This window comes from Sus scrofa, chromosome 8 (genome assembly GCF_054392235.1).
Source record: "Sus scrofa isolate SSC_HxYL_T2T_F1_AM1 chromosome 8, Sscrofa_HxYL_maternal_Yorkshire_Landrace_v2.0, whole genome shotgun sequence".
Taxonomy (NCBI): domain Eukaryota; kingdom Metazoa; phylum Chordata; class Mammalia; order Artiodactyla; family Suidae; genus Sus; species Sus scrofa.
This window is the reverse complement of record NC_139390.1, coordinates 52,976,728-52,995,287: the sequence shown is the minus strand read 5'-3', so window position 1 is coordinate 52,995,287 and position 18,560 is coordinate 52,976,728. Positions and strand designations below refer to the sequence as shown.

General features: G+C 42.6%; 1 protein-coding gene across 50 annotated transcripts in view; it reads left to right on the top strand.

The window, feature by feature from the left end:
• MARCHF1 (membrane associated ring-CH-type finger 1) overlaps positions 1-18,560 on the top strand; it is an 836,078-nt gene that overhangs the window by 810,067 nt on the left and 7,451 nt on the right. For all 50 annotated transcript variants that reach the window (XM_084972222.1, XM_084972248.1, XM_084972203.1 and 47 more), the window contains one exon: positions 11,721-11,868. In XM_084972222.1, the coding sequence (XP_084828348.1) occupies positions 11,721-11,868 (148 nt within the window). The remainder of the gene's footprint in view (positions 1-11,720; positions 11,869-18,560) is intronic.

The window sequence follows — 18,560 nt, the reverse complement described above, 5'->3', positions numbered from 1 at the left end:
GGTGCTTTCAGAACTGAAATGGGTTTGGGTGAACTTAGCCAATCAAATGCTTTCCCTGGTCCAAAGCAACATCTTCATAAAAGGAGGAAAACTAGATTTGGGGTAGGATGGAATGCAGTTTCCTTTCTTATACAGCAAAATATGGAACACGAGCATTTCCATGATGACACAAGCATCCATCACATGTTCTTTCCTGCCACCCAGGAGGTTGGTAAGCAGCATTTGGGGTTGGAGCCCATTCTAGGTTCTGCAAATGAGATCTGGCCAGTTGCGGTTGCAGAGCTGGTCTTTGTTTTCCAAACCTGTCTAGTCCCCCAATTACAAGTTTCATTTCCAGATTGAAGGGAATCTATGTAGTCCTGCTTTGCCTGGTCCAGGGCTTCCTTATTTTGTCAGTGGATATACTTAGGACTATAACCAGTTCAAGGGAAAGCAGGTTAAAGCAATGGCTTTTGGAGTTCCCATTGTGACGCAGTGGAAAAGAATCCAACTGGGAACTATGAGGTTGCAGGTTCAATCCCTGGCCTCACTTAGGGGGTTAAGGATCTGATGTAGGCTAGCAGCTACCTCTGATTAGACTAGCTTGGGAACCTCTATATGCCGTGGGTGCAGCCCTAAAAATACAAAAGACAAAAAAAAAAAAAAAGCAAGGGATTTTAATCTGGAAAGTGGCTCAGACCTCTTTGAGAATCCAATGCAAATGACAGAATTATCCCCAGAAATAGGAAACACAACATTTTACATACAATTAGGGAACTTATATATAGGCAAATTGTTTTATTGTGCTTCACAGATATTGCATTCTTTATTTACAAACTGAGGAACTGTGACAACCCTGCATCAAGCCAATCTAAGGGCATCATTTTTCAAACAGCATTTGCTTGCTTCCTTTCTCTGTGTCACATTTTGGAAATTCTCATAATATTTCACACTTTTCCATTATTATTACATTTCTGTGGAGATCTGTGATCAGTGACCTTTGATGTTACCCTTGCAAAAAGATAAAAACTCACTGAAGGCTCAGATGAGGTTAGCATTGTTTAGTTTTAGTAATACAGTGTTTTAAATTAAGGTATATACATTGTTTTCAGACATAATGTTATTGCACACCTAACAGACTACAGTATAGTAGAAACATAGTATTACATGCACTGGGAAACAAGAAAACTTGTGTGACTCGCTGTATTTCTATGTTCACTTTGTTGTGTTGGTCTGGAGCTGAACCCACATCTCCAAGCTGTGACCATACCCTGGAAAACCTGGCAAACTCTTCTCTTTAATTAGGAAGCCTCCAGTTTTAGGACAAAATTCTCAGCAAAAGTTAAATCTCTAAAATGCCAAATACTATTTCAAAGGTGGTATATTGAGGCACTTAATTATGCTTGAGGTCCAACTACTGATAAAACTGCTTTTAAACTATATTAACTCAAATACTATTTGTGTTATTTGTAGTCTATTTGTATTATTATATCCAAAATCTGAATCAACATTGAGATCTGAAGCTTCATTGGCTGCCATGGGAGCTGGCATAGACTATATATTTATTTCCCTGATGTATTTCAAATAAATACATAGCTAAAATACTCTGAGAGTTAAAACAACAGTGACAAAAACAACAACAAAAAAACCTCAGCCAGGTCACATTATATGCAATGTTCAGATGTGGCACTTCTGTTAAAGCAGGTTGGAAATTGAATGCGGGGTTTTTTGTTTTTGTTTTTGTTTTTTTTTTGACTCATGAAAATAAGTATTGACAGTGGCTGTCAGTAGAATTGAGCTTGTGCTACTGTACAGTAGCAATTCCATGGAAAAAGTTTTCTTTTTCTTTGCTGCCACCTAAAGGAATATTTTAGAAAAATAAGTACAGACAGGCATGCACACACACACACACACACACACACACACACACACACACATACACACACACACACACACACACACACACAGTCACACATACTAAAAGACAGCTGGGGAAAGGATAGGAGCACATATAAAGCTAAAGCCTGTGATAGCTGATCAATGAGCAGTTATATAGTCCCCTGTACCAACAAACACAAAACCTTCCACAGCTGTGACACTAATGTAAACTTCGTAAAAATGGGAGTCTTGGCTACCTTGTTCCCTGGCACCTAGAATAAATTCCAATATTTTGTGATGCTTCAATAATTAGCTTCTGAAAGAAAAAAATCTATTTCCCAGAAAAGCTAGAAAAAGAATCTACTAATAACTCACTGAATTGCCCGGGGCAAATCAATTCAGCTCTCTGGGCCTCAGTTTCTTCAGCTAGAATATGAGGGAGGTAAAATTGGGTCAGATATAATATATATTTATATTATATATACACATACATATAAAGACATGTATATATTTATACTTGCAAATACATATAAATATGTATACATATACATATTTATATCTACTTATACCATAAACAATACATATTTTTATTGAAATATGGTTGATTTACAATGTTTCAGGTATACAGCAGCGATTCAGTTTATATATATATATATAAATTCTTTTTCAGACTCTTTTCCATTGTAGGTTATGACAAGATACTGAGTTCCCCTGTGCTGTGCTCTGCAGTAGGTCCTTGTTGTTTATCTGTTTTATCTACAGTTGTGTGTATCTGTTAACCCCAACTTCAAAACTGAGTCTTTGTAAGTATCCAATATCCCAGTTCCTGACTCCACTTGGTTCACAGGTACTATGCAAGGCTGTGATGACTTAGGCACAAAGTTGTCACATAGGCTGTGCCGACCCCAAGGGCATTGCTGGTACTCCCCCAAGAGAATTGGGTCTGGAGGGTACACAGTGGATGGCAGGGCGAGTCCCAGAGCCCCAGGCCAGGGCTTGACTCTGTGGGGAGGAGGTGGAGTTCGTCTCATGAGACATAGTCTAGCCTTTCTCCCTATTTTCTTTGTGGAGTTTCAGCCCCTAGTTAAGCATCCCCTGGACACAGTGCCATAGATTTCCCCACAGGTTCGCAGTGGCAGAAGCAGTAACACTGAAACGGCTTCCAGGATGTGCTATATGTTTTCACCATAGCCTTCAGGTGAAAATATCAAGTATTAGTTAAATGTTTTAAAGTAACTTTGTTTAAATGCATCTATTAATTCTTTAAGTAATTTGTGTTCTTACACAGCAACATGTTAATCAACCCAGATTTTGGGGGTGGGTAGGAATATTTTCACTCTTGTGAAAAAGTATTAGAAATTACAGCTCCTCTCTAAAGTATTTCTCGGAATTTCCACCCCTCAGGAAAGTTATTCTCAGACTTCAGCAGATAAAAGAATCACTTGGAGTGCCTCTAAGGAATGCATATCCTCCCCAGATATGGATCTGGACAAAGTCTAAGAATTCGCCTTTTAAATGTTGCCGCAGCAAATCCAGTCACTCTACCTGAGAACCTCAAGAGAGATCCATAAAATAAACATTTGTCCATTTCTTTAGTTTCCACTTAAATCCGTTGCATGTGTGATATTATCACACCCTCTAGTGGATGATTTCACTCAGCAAATTTTCTGCATTATGAATGCCCTGCTCAAAAAAAAAAAACATTCAGGAAATTCCATCACTTGTGAACTCCTTGAAAGGAAATACCAAGAAATCAGGAAAAGGTTTGTTAGAAAAATCACTTCAGGAAAAATCCCTTGTGGTGCAGTGGTTTAAAGATCTGTCATTTTCACTGCTGTGGCTCTGGTCATTGGTGTGCAGGTTCAGTCCCTGGCCCTGAACTTCCACATGCAGCAGGTGCAGCCAGGAGGAAGGAAGGAAGAAGGAAGGAAGGGAGGGAGAGAGGAATGCCATTTCAAATAACATCAGATTCATATGTATTTAGAGGTACATTTAATATGTATTATATGTACATTTTATAGAGAGACACTTTAAATCCTGATCAAATTGGCTGTTTCATACAAATATTTTAGAAACCTTGGATTTACTGTCCACAATATTTTCAGACTCTTTATACCTGTAAGATTAATATTCTCACACAGCAGCTTCCTAATAAACTCCTTCCAGAAAATCAATACAGTGACTTCTAGCAAATCAATACTGCTTCCTTCTGGGCATCTTTTTCATATCTGCTGGACCTTCTGCCACCTCTGATGTTGGCTGCTAAGATCAACAGCTCTTTTCAAGATCTTAAAACTCTGGATGTGCTTAGCACATCTTGGCTTCCATCTCTCTGAAAAACTTGGCCTACTGATGCCAGCACTTCAAGAGCCACACAGTCAGCTGTCCAAGGGCACCAAGGAGGTGACACAGATGAGCAGAGTGGGCAGGGGGTAAACCAAAGTCAGGGTTGGGACCAAGGCAAGCAGTGTGTTGCATTTCAAGGAATTAAAAAAATAAGTATCATTCAAGAAAGCCTACTATGAACCTAATCAAACACATGTGAACTAGATGAAACTTCGTTTCATAAACCAGCAAGGGACCCCAGTTTACTTGAGGGCTTACTAACTGTGTATGAATATTATTATCTCATTAATTCTAATGACAACCCTATACAAGGATAGATTCAGAATTCCAGTCATACCTACCTGGAAACCAAGGCTGAGGAGGTAGGGTCCTCACCCCAAGGCAGACCCTGAGGGTCCCCGACTGGACTCTATGCAGATGCCTGACCCCAGAGTCTGGATCCTGTCACTTAGCCCCAGGGCCTTTCTGAGCAGGAGGCTTCCAGACTGTGCCACCTGATTGTCACCCAACACCAGACTCCCTTCTCTCTCCCGCTGCCCCCACTCTTCACAACATCTTATGCTCCCTTGGCTTCTGAGTCTACTGGCATTTGAAGAGCTTCTCATCCAGTAGCTGGCACCTCTGCCCAGCACTGAGCTGGTTACAATTCTCATTAACTTATCCCTCCCAATGGAAAGGAATGTGACCTGCACAACAGTACAAGCTAGGTCTACCTTTTTTTTTTTTTTCCTTTTTATGGCCACACCTATGGCATATGGAAGTTCACAGGCGAGGGGTTGAATTGGAGCTGCAGCTACCATCCCATACCACAGCCACAGCAATGCAGGATCCAAGCCGCATCTGCTACCTATGCTGCAGCTATGGCAATGACTTAACCCACTGGAGGCCACAGATCAAACCCGTATCCTCACAGAGATTATGCTGGGCTCTTAAACCACTGAGCCGCAATGGGAACTCCCAATCTATGTTTACTACTGTTGCTTTAAATAGATGCACCTTTTCCTCAAGCTGTGCAATGATATTTCAGTAATGCCTGGATTTCTGGTAGAAGTGTAATTGGTCCCATTATAATACCTCTACCTTTCAACTCAACTGGACTGTTCCATGTACTCTTGTAAATATGGGAGAATGATGTGAGATCTCTGGGTGAAGGCCTATTGGATCCATTTGCCTCAAAATGCATTTTTTTTAAAAAAAAAAAAAAGCAAACATTAAGAGTCCTTGTGTATAGACATCCAGGGGGATTACCTTTGAGGAAGAAGGGCCATTTCTTCGGGTTACCCATTCCCAAGCAGCTGCTCGGGGTTGGCAGTCACTAAGATAGAACAGCCCAGGCACCTTTCTGACCAGGCCCTCTCTCATGCATCACATTACTCAGGAAAGATGCAGTTTATAACCACACACTCACCTCCATGCTGCAGTTTGTTTGGAATGTCAGAGTCCCTTTAATCTGTGAAAACCGTCACCCAGAATGATATTTCTTTGGGTGGCTTTAACAGAACTTTTGATTGAATTTGCAGACGAAAAGAATGAAAATTTCCAGGACATCTATTGCATCCTGCACTGTATTCTCAGCAGCACAATGAAGAAGCTACTTTGGACAGTAAGAGGGTCTGCCCAGGAGATGCAGTGTTTCATCTACTTGCCTTTCTTGGTATAAAGAGTTAATAAAAACAGATCACATTTCTTTGCTATTAGAGTCAATATTTTAAAAAATCTATTTGTACTTGGAAAATAGATGGGGTGGGCTTCAGCCACCTTAATTCTGCAAAATGACCATATCCCAACTCAGCCTCCTCCTTCAGTGCTGGTATCACATGATAAGACCAACCCGAATCTAATGGGCTATGGTGCTGCCAGGTCCAAGTTGTAATACTCATCTACTGAATTCTTCTAAGTGCCTGATACTTACGTGCATTAACTCACTTAAACTAGACCCTGTAATGTAGATACTGTTCTTTTTTGTTATTGAAGTATGGTTGATTGACAATGTTGTGTTATTATCAGGTGTACAGAAAAGTAATTCAATTATGCTCATATATAAACTCTTTTCAGTTTCTTTTCCATTAGAGTTTATTGGAAGATAATTGAGTATTATTCCCTGTGCTATACAGTAGGTCCTTGTTGTTTATCTATTTCATATACATTAGTGTGTGTATGTTAATCCAAAACTCCTAGTTTATCTCTCTCCCCACTTCTCCTTTGGTTTCTATGTTTTCTATGTCTGTGACTCTGTTCTGTTTTGTGTGTTCATTTGCATCATTTTTTTTAGATTCCACATATTAGTGATCTCTTATGATATTTGTCTTTCACTGTCCAACTAATTTCACTTATTATGATAATTTCTAGGTCCATCCATGTTGCTGCAAATGGCATTATTTCATTCCTTTTTTATGGCTGAGTAATATTTCATTGTTTGCGTATACCACGTCTTCTTTATCCAATCTTCTATTGATGGACATTAAGATTGTTTCCAAGTCTTGGCTATTGTGAAGTGCTGCAATGAACTTGGGGTGCCTGTATTTTTTAAAATTATGGTTTTTCTCTGGAAGTTTGCCCAGGAGTAGGATTGTTGGGGCATATAGTAGTCGAGGAACCTCCATACTGTTCTCTATTATGGCTGCTGTAGGTACTGTTCTTATCCTTGTTTTACAGATAAGGAAGTAGAAGGAATTAAACTAGCCCAGCCCAGGCCATGCAGCTCCTAGTGGCAGACCCTCATGTCTAGCAGGTGTGCTTGGACCACAGACAGTGCACTCTTGGTGATAGAGTCAGCCAGGCCTGGTGTGTGTGCTAGGAACTAGCTCCCAAGACGATCCTGTTCCATAGCCAAGGCTGAAAACTACTTAGAAGGACTCTCAGAGCTGAATAATCTACACTGTTATTCTCCTCCATGACCAGGTAGTGCCCATCACTCAGCAGTTCTGGATGCCAAAGGATGCCATTTGCTTCATTAATAGAAAATGAAGTCATTAATCCCATGCATCCCTCTTCTTGGTGGAAAATGACTGGCACTTGCTTTCAGTGTTGTCTTTCCTAACCTGGGTGTCCGTGATTGCTGCCTCACCTCTGAATCAGCATGTGCTCCCACCATTCCATGATGGGCACTGACAATCTCACCCTTATCTGTCAGCGGGAGACACCCTCACTGTTGGTACATTCAAGTTTCCAGGATGTGGCTCCCAGCCTCTGCTGCAGTGTGAGGCTTTTTCCTCTTATGCTGTGAGCAAGAGAAGCAGAGGAGCTGCATTCAACCAGAAATGTGTGATATCCCTTCACATGGCACCATGCACAAAAGATGCCTTGTCATTATTATTGATGACAAAAAATGGGAGAGAGAACTATGGGGGGGAAAAAGAGTTTTTCCAGGAGTTTGCAATAGCCTCACAAAGCATTTATGGATGTAACATTTGAGGTTTTGACCCTTGATAAGAAAGCCAGGTGATCCTTGTACAAGGCTATTTGTAATGCTGTTGAGGGACCAGCTTGCATTGTATGTGCTTTCTGACCCATGTCTGAGGTGAGCCTCTTAGCTTGTCTGTGAACTTAACAATTGGCCACCATCCACATCCCAACCTTTGCTTCTTTGTTCCCTACCTATCATTAGATAGTAGTAAATATCACTAAAAGCTTGATGAGGTTACGTTTTTCCTCCAGTGTTTTTTAAATACATTTCTAGGAGGAAATGAGTCCCATCCGCGTATCTGTGAACTCAGGGACTCCTTAAGGCCTCAAGAGTTACTCCTCATAAATGTTGAGTCTCTAGTTTGGTCCTCTCACAAAATATTTGAAATTGTGACTAATGAGGTATGTATGATTTTAATATGCTTTCAGGTATCTAAACACTAATTGGAAAAGTGAAATAAAAAAAGATACAATTTATTTTAGTGAGTAGGAAGCTAAGTACAGGAGTTCCTGTCCTTGTGCAGTGGAAACGAATCCAACTAGGAATCATGAGGTTGTGGATTCAATCACTGGCCTCTCTCAGTGGGTTAAGGATCCCGCATTGCCATGTGGTGTAGGTTGCAGACTCGGCTCATATCTGGCACGGCTGTGGTTCCGATTAGACCCCTAGCCTGGAAACCTTCATATGCTGCAGGTGCTGGCGCTAAAAAGAAAAAAAAAAAAGCTAAGTACAAAAGACTTTATTTCAAGATCCAAGTGATTTTATTTCAAACAAATTCATTAACATTATTTTTCCCTCAACCAGAAATATTTCCATCACAGCCAGATAACCAAACTGGTGGATGTCCTTCCCTGGACTACTGACTAGTTTAAGATAGGGAATGACAAGTGCTGTTTCTGAGCCGGTTGCCTCGCGGCTCTGCTCAGCAACACTCATCAGGCAGGCGATTCTCAGGACTAAGCCTGCATCAGCATCACCTGGGGACCAGGTGAGACACCAATCAGGGTGCACAGTCCCCCGTCCCCTCCTCCAGAGAGTCGCTGGTTCAGTAAGTATGATGAGTGGCCCAAATATTTCATTTCTAATATGAAAAGCTAAACTGGGGCGTATTTAAGTTTTAAAGAGTTTAAAGCTGCCTTTGAATGGGGCGGTAGGTGCTAAACCGGAAGTAGTTAGAAGTTCCGCCCCAGGAGCTGGGGAAAGACCTGGAGGTTGTGCAGAAGGAAGCAAGGAAATTGCCTATTGGCAGGGGACCCTGAGGCTGTGGGCATCGGTGCAGCCTAGCGCTTTTCGATCACAAAATCCTTCGTGAACTGGTATTGGACTTCAGCATCAGCATCCCAAGTAACAAATGTGCATTTGCCCTTTCCTGACATCTTTGTTAAAATAACAGTTCTAATCTTTGTCTTAGCTATCTGCTTCTAACTGCGGGGGCTTTCCACATGTATTCAAACTTTGTATATAAACCTGAAGATACAAAGATGTGGATGAACATTTTGTAAAATGTCTAGATTTCTGTGGCTGCCCCAGGCGCAGTGATGAAATAGTCCGGGAGGGGGCGCTGTGGCCTCGCGCTGGCTGCGCGCAGCCTGGTGAAGTCCTGAGGGGTCCCTGTGAGGATGTAGGCGGGAAAGAAGCGAGGTTTGTTGGGGCCTTTAGACTCCTTAAGATGCTGCTGAGATTAGGAAGTGACAACTTGAGAGCTTCTATTGTCTGCAACTAAAGGAGTCCTTACAAATGATTTGCTTTATCCCTGTCAGACCCACTGATACTTTTCTATTTGAAGCTCATATTTTGAAGAATGTTTCAGCCACTTCATCGAAACACTATTTAGATTGAAGAAGATCCACTGTTTAAGGGTTTTTTTCCCCCCTAAAGCCAGCCTTACAACCGAGGGTTGAGTTGGTATGAACATTTTGTTACTTGAAACATAAAAAGCCTCTTTTCCACCATCCTGCACTTTTTATCTGATTATATTGTATATTGAGGTGATTGAGGAAAAGGTATTAAATGACAAAATGCTGTTGACAAGTGATAATATTCTATTCCATAATCACATAGATTATTCAGGTTAACATTACAATCAATAACAATGAAATTTTAAAAATCAATCCCTCACACAAATGAGGTGAAGGGATGTTTTGTTTTGGTTTGCTCTGGTTTTTGGCTGTGCCTGCAGCATGCGGAAATTCCCAGGCCAGGGAGCAAACCCTCATCACAGAAATCACCTGAGCCACAGCAGTGACAAGGCCAGATCCTTACTGTGCTGAGAAGAAAACTCCATGAAGCTTTGGTAGAAGCCCAGATCCACATCCTGAAATCTTCTCCATTCAGTACTGATTAATTATAATGGATTCCAGACTGACACATCTGGTCCCCGCCCCCAGCCACATTACTAAGATCTCTCCGTTATTTACTTAGAATAATATATAAGACACAGTTTGATGAAAACGAAAGTATAAGATGAGGTATGAATGGTTAATTGACTCTAACGGACCCTATAAGGAAAACTCTGTGATGACTGACGGGCCGGTAAAAGGAGAGGAACGAATGGTGTTTATATCTCTAAAATGTTTAAGACACTTTCTGGAGAGTCATGATCAGACATTAAATATCGTGCTCTCTTACAAAGGAAATTACAGGACCTTCATGGCCAAACAGGAAGGGAACTTAGGAAGTTTCTATTTGATTCCGTCAGGAATTGCGAGGAGCAGAGTCCCAGGAAGTGATGGCTCAGACGGACAGGGCTCTATTTCCCCGGCACATGAGTGGCAGAGCCAGGACTTTATGGAGCATGACATGTGCTCTCTTCTGTCCAATTAGTTATACATGGAATCATACATGTGGTGTGGGATAGGGAAGGACAGGGTTCTTCTGAGGCTCTAAGGAGTTTGCTTTAGCAAGAGCAAACAGACTCACAGACATAGAAGACAAACTTAAGCTTACAGAAAGAGAAAGGGAAGGGATAAATTAGGAGTTTGTGATTAACAGATACACACTACTATATAAAATAAACAACAGAGACCTACTGTATAGCACAGAGAATTATATTCGATATGCTGTAATAATCTATAGTGGAAAAGAATCCAAAAAAGTGTGTGTGTGTGTGTGTGTGTGTAACTGTATCACTTCACTGTACACCCCAAACTAACATACAACATTGTAAATCAACTCTATTTCAAGAATTTTTAAAAAGAATGTAAAGAATCACAGACTGCTGAAATAATCCATGATCTAATAAGACTGTAGTGATTTGATTTTCATATAAAAATATGCAAAAAAAAAAGACCAAATCCTAACACCAGAAGGAAGTGATACTCTAGCTGTCAAGGCATTTAAATTGTGTTTGAGAGTCTGTTTCTTCCAAGTAAATAACGGACACATCTCCCCATGTAATCCTAGAGTTCCCACTATAAAAACTGTGCCCCCCCCCCATCCCACAGACTGAGAGAACAGACTTCAGCTTCTCGAGGAACATAACTCAGGGACAGAGGTTGTTAATAGTGGTGGCAGCAGAAAAGTACAACTGCTCTTTGGGACTTCAGCTGGTTTTCTCCCATCGCCCAGAGGACCTGTCCTCTAGGAGATATGTGAACAAATGTTGACTTTCTCCCACAGACATCATTCAGTCACCTAAATGCTTGTTATAACTTGCACACTCAAGAATGCAACACCATTCGGGGGTTCTGGGTTATGTCAGACTCCTGGAAGAGATTACCTGTCACCACTTCTACCCTGGGTCCACAGAGAAGTGACTGCAGAAACCTGAGCAGAAGCATTTTCCAAAAGCCGCACAGTATTAAAACTGTCCCCTTCCTGTTACAGACCAGGAATTTATATGCTAGCAAACCAGAAAGGACCAATTTAATTCATTTGGAGAATGGGGGAATATTTTTGTTTTTGTTGTAATATATATCTCAGTTGTGTATGACTCCACAGTTTGATTTCAGATCTTTCCAAACAGGGAGACTTATTTAAATATTATAGTGTCATCTAAAATTGCAAATATTTCACGTTTTCCTGCCAGCCATCACCTATGTCTGAGATATGAATGGGGAGCAGAATTTCCTATTTGGAATTTCAGTTTTGTGTGATTCACTTGTGATTTCAGTGGGAGAAACTGCAGATGACCACCAGCGAAAGAAGGAAAATATTCTGCTCTGTCACCTTCCACGTCATCGCCATCACCTGTGTGGTTTGGTCTTTGTACGTGTTGATAGACAGGACAGCGGAGGAAATCAAGCAAGGCAATGATAACGGTAAGAGTGTGTCCCCTCCCTCTTCTCGTGGGTCCTAGGATGATACCCCAAGATGGGCAGACAAGCTATTTCCCAGTGCAGGTAGGATGCACAAGCAAAACCCAGCCCTGGCCGCTATCTGAACCCTCCAATTATGTCATTGATTAACACTCTGGTTGTAAAGCATGGAGCATATGGGGACCCAAGCTTGGAGACAAGATTTATCAAGTAGAATGTAGTGGGGTGAAATATACAGATAGGACACATTTCTGGTTTTCAGGAGCTGATTGAGGTGAAAAAACAGCTATAAAAATTCTCACTGGATGCAATTCATCCTAGTCCCAGTTTCTTTTAAAACATGAATAAGATAGCAGTTAGCAGGGACTTGTTATAGTTTATTCACTTAGCTCTCTGTAATTTCTTTTTTTGTCTTTTTTTTTTTTTTTAAGAGCTGCACCCAAGGCATATGGAAGTTCCCAGGCTAAGGGTTCAATCAGAGCAGCAGCTGCTTGCCTGTACCACAGCCACAGCAACTCGGGATCCAAAAACACATCTTCAACCTATATCATAGCTTGGCAATGCAGGATCCTTAACCCACTGATCCAGGCTAGGGATTGAACCTCATGGACATAGTCAGGTTCGTTACCACTGTGCCACAACAGGAACTCCCAGCACACTGTAATTTCACAGAGTGGGTCAACACTACTGTCTGACCTTTCCAACATGCTAAGTGAAGTGCAGTGTCAAGGCTGCAAAGAAAGTTTTCAAACCATTGTGGCATATTCTGACATTTTAGATGGATTCAAACCAGAGGCGAAACTAACTTGTTTATCTTCACTTCCAAGAGTACCCAGCCCTGTTTCTCATCAAGTTCTACCAGTTTCAGCTTGAGCCTAAGTCATAGCAAGGAAAACAGTGGGGAGTCTCCCCTAGTGCCCCTGGGGAAAAGATAAATATTATACATGAAACTAGTGGTGAATTTGGAGAGAAACATTGTTCAGATAATAACACTGTAAGCTTGTGCTTCCATTAAAAAAAGAAAATGAAAGAAAGGAAAAGATGAGAAGGCAGCAAGGGAAAGAAGGAAGCAGGAAAAGAATTTTAAAGGAGATGCTGTTTTCTTCTGTTTCTTTGTCCAGATTCATAAAACGTGGGCGAGAGGGCTCCCCCCTCTCCTGCCATGGGTGGTGGTTCTCAGCATAATGGGGCTGGCCTCTAATGGACCAAGACTCCAGACATCTCCCCCCACTCACATCCAGGGCATGTAGCTTATGTAGCTGGGGTGTGTAGCCCCCTCTGTCCTCTTCTGAAAAGGAATGAAAGTACCATGGACAGAAAAATTGGGGGTGGGGTAGTGGGTATTTTTTGCATCCATATTAACTCATTTATATGCAGTTTATACCAAACTACATTGTTTATAACTACATTATGCATTGTTCCCAAGATGCTGGATTTTATTTTATTCATCTTTTTAGGGCCCCACCCACAGCATATGGAGGTTCCCAGATTAGGGGTCAAATCAGAGCTATAGTTGCTGGCCCACACCACAGCCACACCAACGCCAGATCTGGGCTGCATCTGTGAACTATATCACAGCTCACAGCAATGGCAACACCAGATCCTTAATCCACTGAGCGAGGCCAGGGATTGAACCTACATCCTCATGGATGCCAGTCAGATTCATTGCCACTAAGCTACAATAGGGATTCCCACGGTGCTAGATTTTAAAGTGTCTATCACATTCATACTAAGTTCCTTCAGGGAAGAAACATTTTTAATTTTTTAAGCCCATGTCCCTGTAGTTACAGGTACTAACCCAGGCTGTTAGAAAGTATGCCCCAAATATCGAAATTGCATGTGTCTGCAGGAACAAAGAGTGGTTCCACCACCTTGCCCACCTTACCACCCCAGCCTACAACCTTAGACCCAGTATTTCCCCACAGCCCAGAACAGACCTGAAGCCAAACTCCATCTCCCTGTCCGGTTTAATGTTCCAGAGAGGCCTTGGCCTCCCCTGCTAGCCACCCTGCTAGGCTGGACATCCCAGCCTGCAGGGCCCTCTGCCCTCCTGCAGCACAGGGGAGGAAAAGGAGATGAGGGCACCCTTCCCACATAGAACAGGGGAGGCATCTCATATCTTCATGTGCCGACAGCTCAGAGCCTCTCTTAACCCTTTGCTCATCCCACTTCTGATACCTGTGAGTGAAAAGCAGTATTATTCCTAAATGGAGAACATGACTGTGTCAGCCTCAGCCACCAGAGTCTCTCCAGAACCTCTTTCCATCTCCTCTCTCGTCCTCCTGGATAGCCTTCTGTCTTCAGAAGTCATTTCTGTGTTGGTAACATTCTCCCCAACCCAATTTATCTCTAGCTCCTACCTCACTCCATTCATACATCTAGCCATCTTCTGAACTTCCAAACTCAGCGTCCAAACCCATAACCTATCACTACTTCCCATTGTGACACCTGTGGGAAAGGCATAGGTAACCCCCAGTAACCAAATCGAACCCAGCTTTCCTTCCTGGTCTCTCCCTCACCCTCACCTCTACCTTACATGAAGTACCAGGTCCCTATTTACTTAGTCCACCCGATTCGCCTCTGGAACTGGCTCATCTCCCTCCCTCCCCACTGCCACCATCATCTGTTTTCCTCAGAGGCTGCACCTGCCCCTCAACAAGGACTTCTCCAGTCTTGCCCACATCCAACCAGTATCCATAAATGGAATCAGAGAAAATTCCCAAAACACAAACCTGACCACATTCTATCCCTTTTTATTCACGACTCTTTTATTTGTTTGTTTGTTTGTTTTGTCTTTTCTAGGGCTGCACTCATGGCATATGGAGATTCCAAGGCTAGGGGTCTAATCAGAGCTGTAGCTGCCAGCCTACGCCAGAGCCACAGCAACTCGGGATCCAAGCCGCATCTGCGACCTACACCATAGCTCATGGCAACACTGGATCCTTAACCCACTGAGCAAGGCCAGGGATCGAACCCGCAACCTCGTGGTTCCTAGTTAGATTCATTAACCACTGCGACACAATGGGAACTCCCCTTTTTATTCATGACTCTTAAAATACATCCAGACTCTGTAGTAGGACCAGGCTGATCCCACAACCTGGCCATAGCCAACTATTCTGGACATTTGTTTAACTCCAGATCTGCCTCCATACCCTGCTCAGCCTCTCTCTCCATGAAGCATCTCCTCCCAGCTCCTCAGTCCACCCAGCACCCTCGCTCACACACTCACGTGTTAACACACACACCCCCAGTCCCACTCAGCATGCTCATTTTATCTGAAACATCACTCCCTCCTGGAAACCCAGTTCAGCTTCCTGAACTAGAACAATGGTTACCATCTCAATGGTGCTCAAAATGTAGTCCCAGGCCTACAGCAGCAGCACCACCTGGCCACGTGTTAGATGTGCAATTCCTGGCCTCCCCCCACCCTAGACCTCGGAATCCACAATTCTAAGGGTGGAGTCCAGCAACACGTGGGTGGCTGATACCCTCTAACTGCTGCGAACACCCCATCCCCTCATATCCACACCTACTGCCCCACCCCCACTCCACTTCCATTGCCACGGAACTACCTGTACAGTTTCCACACCACTACAAGGCCTGGGTTTTATCCCCAAAGATTTAACTGCCCCTTACAGTCAGGTAGCTCTACCTCTGGAGACTTTCAACACTTTATTATATATATTGCTCATTTAATTGTTAGACTGAGCTCAGGGCAGCTGGCCATGTCCTCTCGGTCACCAGCACATCCAGGGACCCAGCAAGGCAGTCAATACAGGGGGAATACGCAGTGAAGATGAATGCCTCATATACAAGCTTTTCCACTTTTTTCTTTTCTTTTAGAATTTTTCTTCAAAGTACTTTTTCCTTTCTCACTTCTGGGTGGATGCAGGATTCTAGGTTCCAACGGATAGTCCCTCAGGGTCCTCAGTCATATTTCCCAACAGGAAAGTTTGAATGATAATCAAAGCCCATCTTCTTAATATCTGTATCTGTATCTCTCTATAAATATACATACTATATGTGTATGTGTACACACACAGTATATACAGTCGACTTTCTACGATTATACTTTAAAAAAATATTTTTAGTTTCTTAAAAGCAAGTGAAAATGGGAAACCTTCATCTTTGGTCTTCAGCGCTTTTGAATAAGAAGTAAGATCTTTATCAGGAAGCAGTGCTGTGGCTTTTCTTGCAAAGTCACCTGCCAATGGGACAGCTCCTGACTTGGGTCATTTCAAATGGGACCATGGTGGCTGTTGTAAAAGGTTTTTTGGAAAAGTCTCTCTCTACTTATGTTCAACTTGTATTTAATGCCTGACTCCCTGAAGTGTGCACTTTTGGGGAGTGTGGGCATTTGTGTGGGTTGTCAGTATTTAATCCTCCTTTGGTGCTGCAACTGAGAGCTGATCCTGAATTAACTTTTAAAGTTTTGGGGGAAAATAACTGCAGAAGTTAAAAGTCAAAATATTTTAAATCCATCTTGAAAACCATCAGAAACATTTGAGGAGGAACAAATTGCCCTTCTTTAACCAGAGTGGAGGTTGAATATAAAACAGCAACATCTTCTGAGCTGCAATAAGGACACTAAGGAGAGAGTCCTTTTAGATTAACTGTGCGCCGTGCTCCAGATCCCACTCTTTCTATTTCCTATGATGACAAAAAACAAAACAAACACATGCACCCGAGATTACCCATGTTGCCAACTCTAATTGGAGGGCACAGTTTCTCCTCTTGCCTTATCTTTACACATTCTAGAAGAATGCTTCAGGGTCATATCTGTGTGCTGGCAAGAAATCCGCAAAAATACACACTGAGAAAATGAAAGAACTCATGCCGTCTATTAAAGACCCTGCAGATGCAGGTGTGAAGGCTGCCCCAAGACAGTCTGCATGCATGTGAACAAGGGACTAACAGAGCAAACTGATTTTGCTCATGTCGGATTCCTTCTCAAGCCTCTAAGCACATCCAGGGCTGAGGAGCTCCTGTTGGCTTAGAGAACTTTTTAAAGATCATTTCCCTGAAATGCATCTTGTGTTTTCCCTTTCAGCACTGTTGTTTAAACATTCCTTTTTCACATATTTGTATGTGCTCTCATTGTTAACAATCCCCAAAGTGGCAGGAACCTACTGGGGCTGGTGGTCAGGAGGCCCAATGTCCATAATGCCTTGGTCTCAGGTTTGTTGTCTAGAATCAAATAATGAATCACTCTGAAGCTCACTTTTCTCACTTGTTGAATAAGTTGGGCTGAATACCCTCCAAAGTTTCCATGATTCATTTTTTGAAAATCTCATGAACTTGACCTTGCATCAGCTAAATGGAAACATTGTGTTAATACAAATACTGAACATGTATCATCCGTGTTTGCTAACCCTGAATAGTACTGTTAAGATTAGTTAAGGAAAAGGTGACAAATATGTGAAAATGGGCTATTATCCTGTGCAAAACCCTTTCTTTCTTGAAAGAAATAGCCCCTGAGAAGCTGTTAGCCATGTTAAGGGAAATTCCAATGAGGTTTGATCCTCAAAGAAATTGAATACAGGTCTGAATCATTTAGGGTGTGGGTATTTCTGAGCTAGGGAAAGAGGGGTTTCTGGGAGTGACAGCCGAGGAAGTGATTGCTGGTTGGTGCAGGTCCTGTTAATGAATAATTCTAGTCTCATGTTCCTGAGGGGGTGGAGGCTGCCATGAAGAAGGTCTGGGAGACTTTTTTTTTTTTTTGCTTTTTAAGGGCTGCACCTTTGGCATATGGAAGTTTCCAGGCTAGGGGTTGAATCAAAGCTGTAGCTGCCAGCCTACACCACAGCTACAGCGACGCCAGATCCAAGCTGTGTCTGTAACCTACACCACAGCTCATGGTAACGCTGGATGTCCGAAACGCTGAGCAAGGCCAGGGATCGAACCTGAGTCCTCATGATACTAAGCAGATTCATTTCCACTGCACCACAATGGGAACTCCTAGGAGACTTTTTATGTAATTTAAAATCGCAGATTTTACACTTTCATTCATGTTTACCTTCTCACTGAAGCCCAGCCCTATGAACACAGTGACTTCTACCTGCACTTCCTAGTTTCCCTCCCCAGCTGGCTAGAAAGATCTCACCTATATGCAGACTCCTAAAACCCTGTGAGGAAGTGGAGAGTCCAGCTGCTTTTCTTTTTCCAAAGTGCTTTTATTCACTCTCTGAACATATCTTCACGGCTTGTGCCCCGATTTCTGTGCTTCTGGAGGCACAAGACGTTCAGGCAGATGGAAACTAGCATTCTCACTCAGATCTAACTCTGGCTTGTGAGCCCTTCAATACCTCATCACAGGCCAAACCTGCAGACCCTGAAGAAGCCTTTCTTGGAAGACCTACTAGCATGCCAGTTGCTTCGGGTGGCAAGGAGGTTGCTGCATCACACACATGCAGTTACAAATAGGAGGCTTGGAAGGAGTGTTTTAACGACTCTACACTGAGTCGGCTTGAGGCTTCATTGACCACCCTTCAGGGACTGGCATCACAACACGGAGAGCAAATCAATGAATCAACTCAACGTATCTGTTAGGAGGGTCCCAGTGCCTTAGAACATGATGGTTGACATCTGTTCCTGCCATTCTGGCCCAGGGTTTCCGAGCCTCGTCTCCATCTCCCATCAATACTTAGGGGGTAGGGAGCATGGAACTTACCCCCAATCCTCCAGGAACTCCTGAA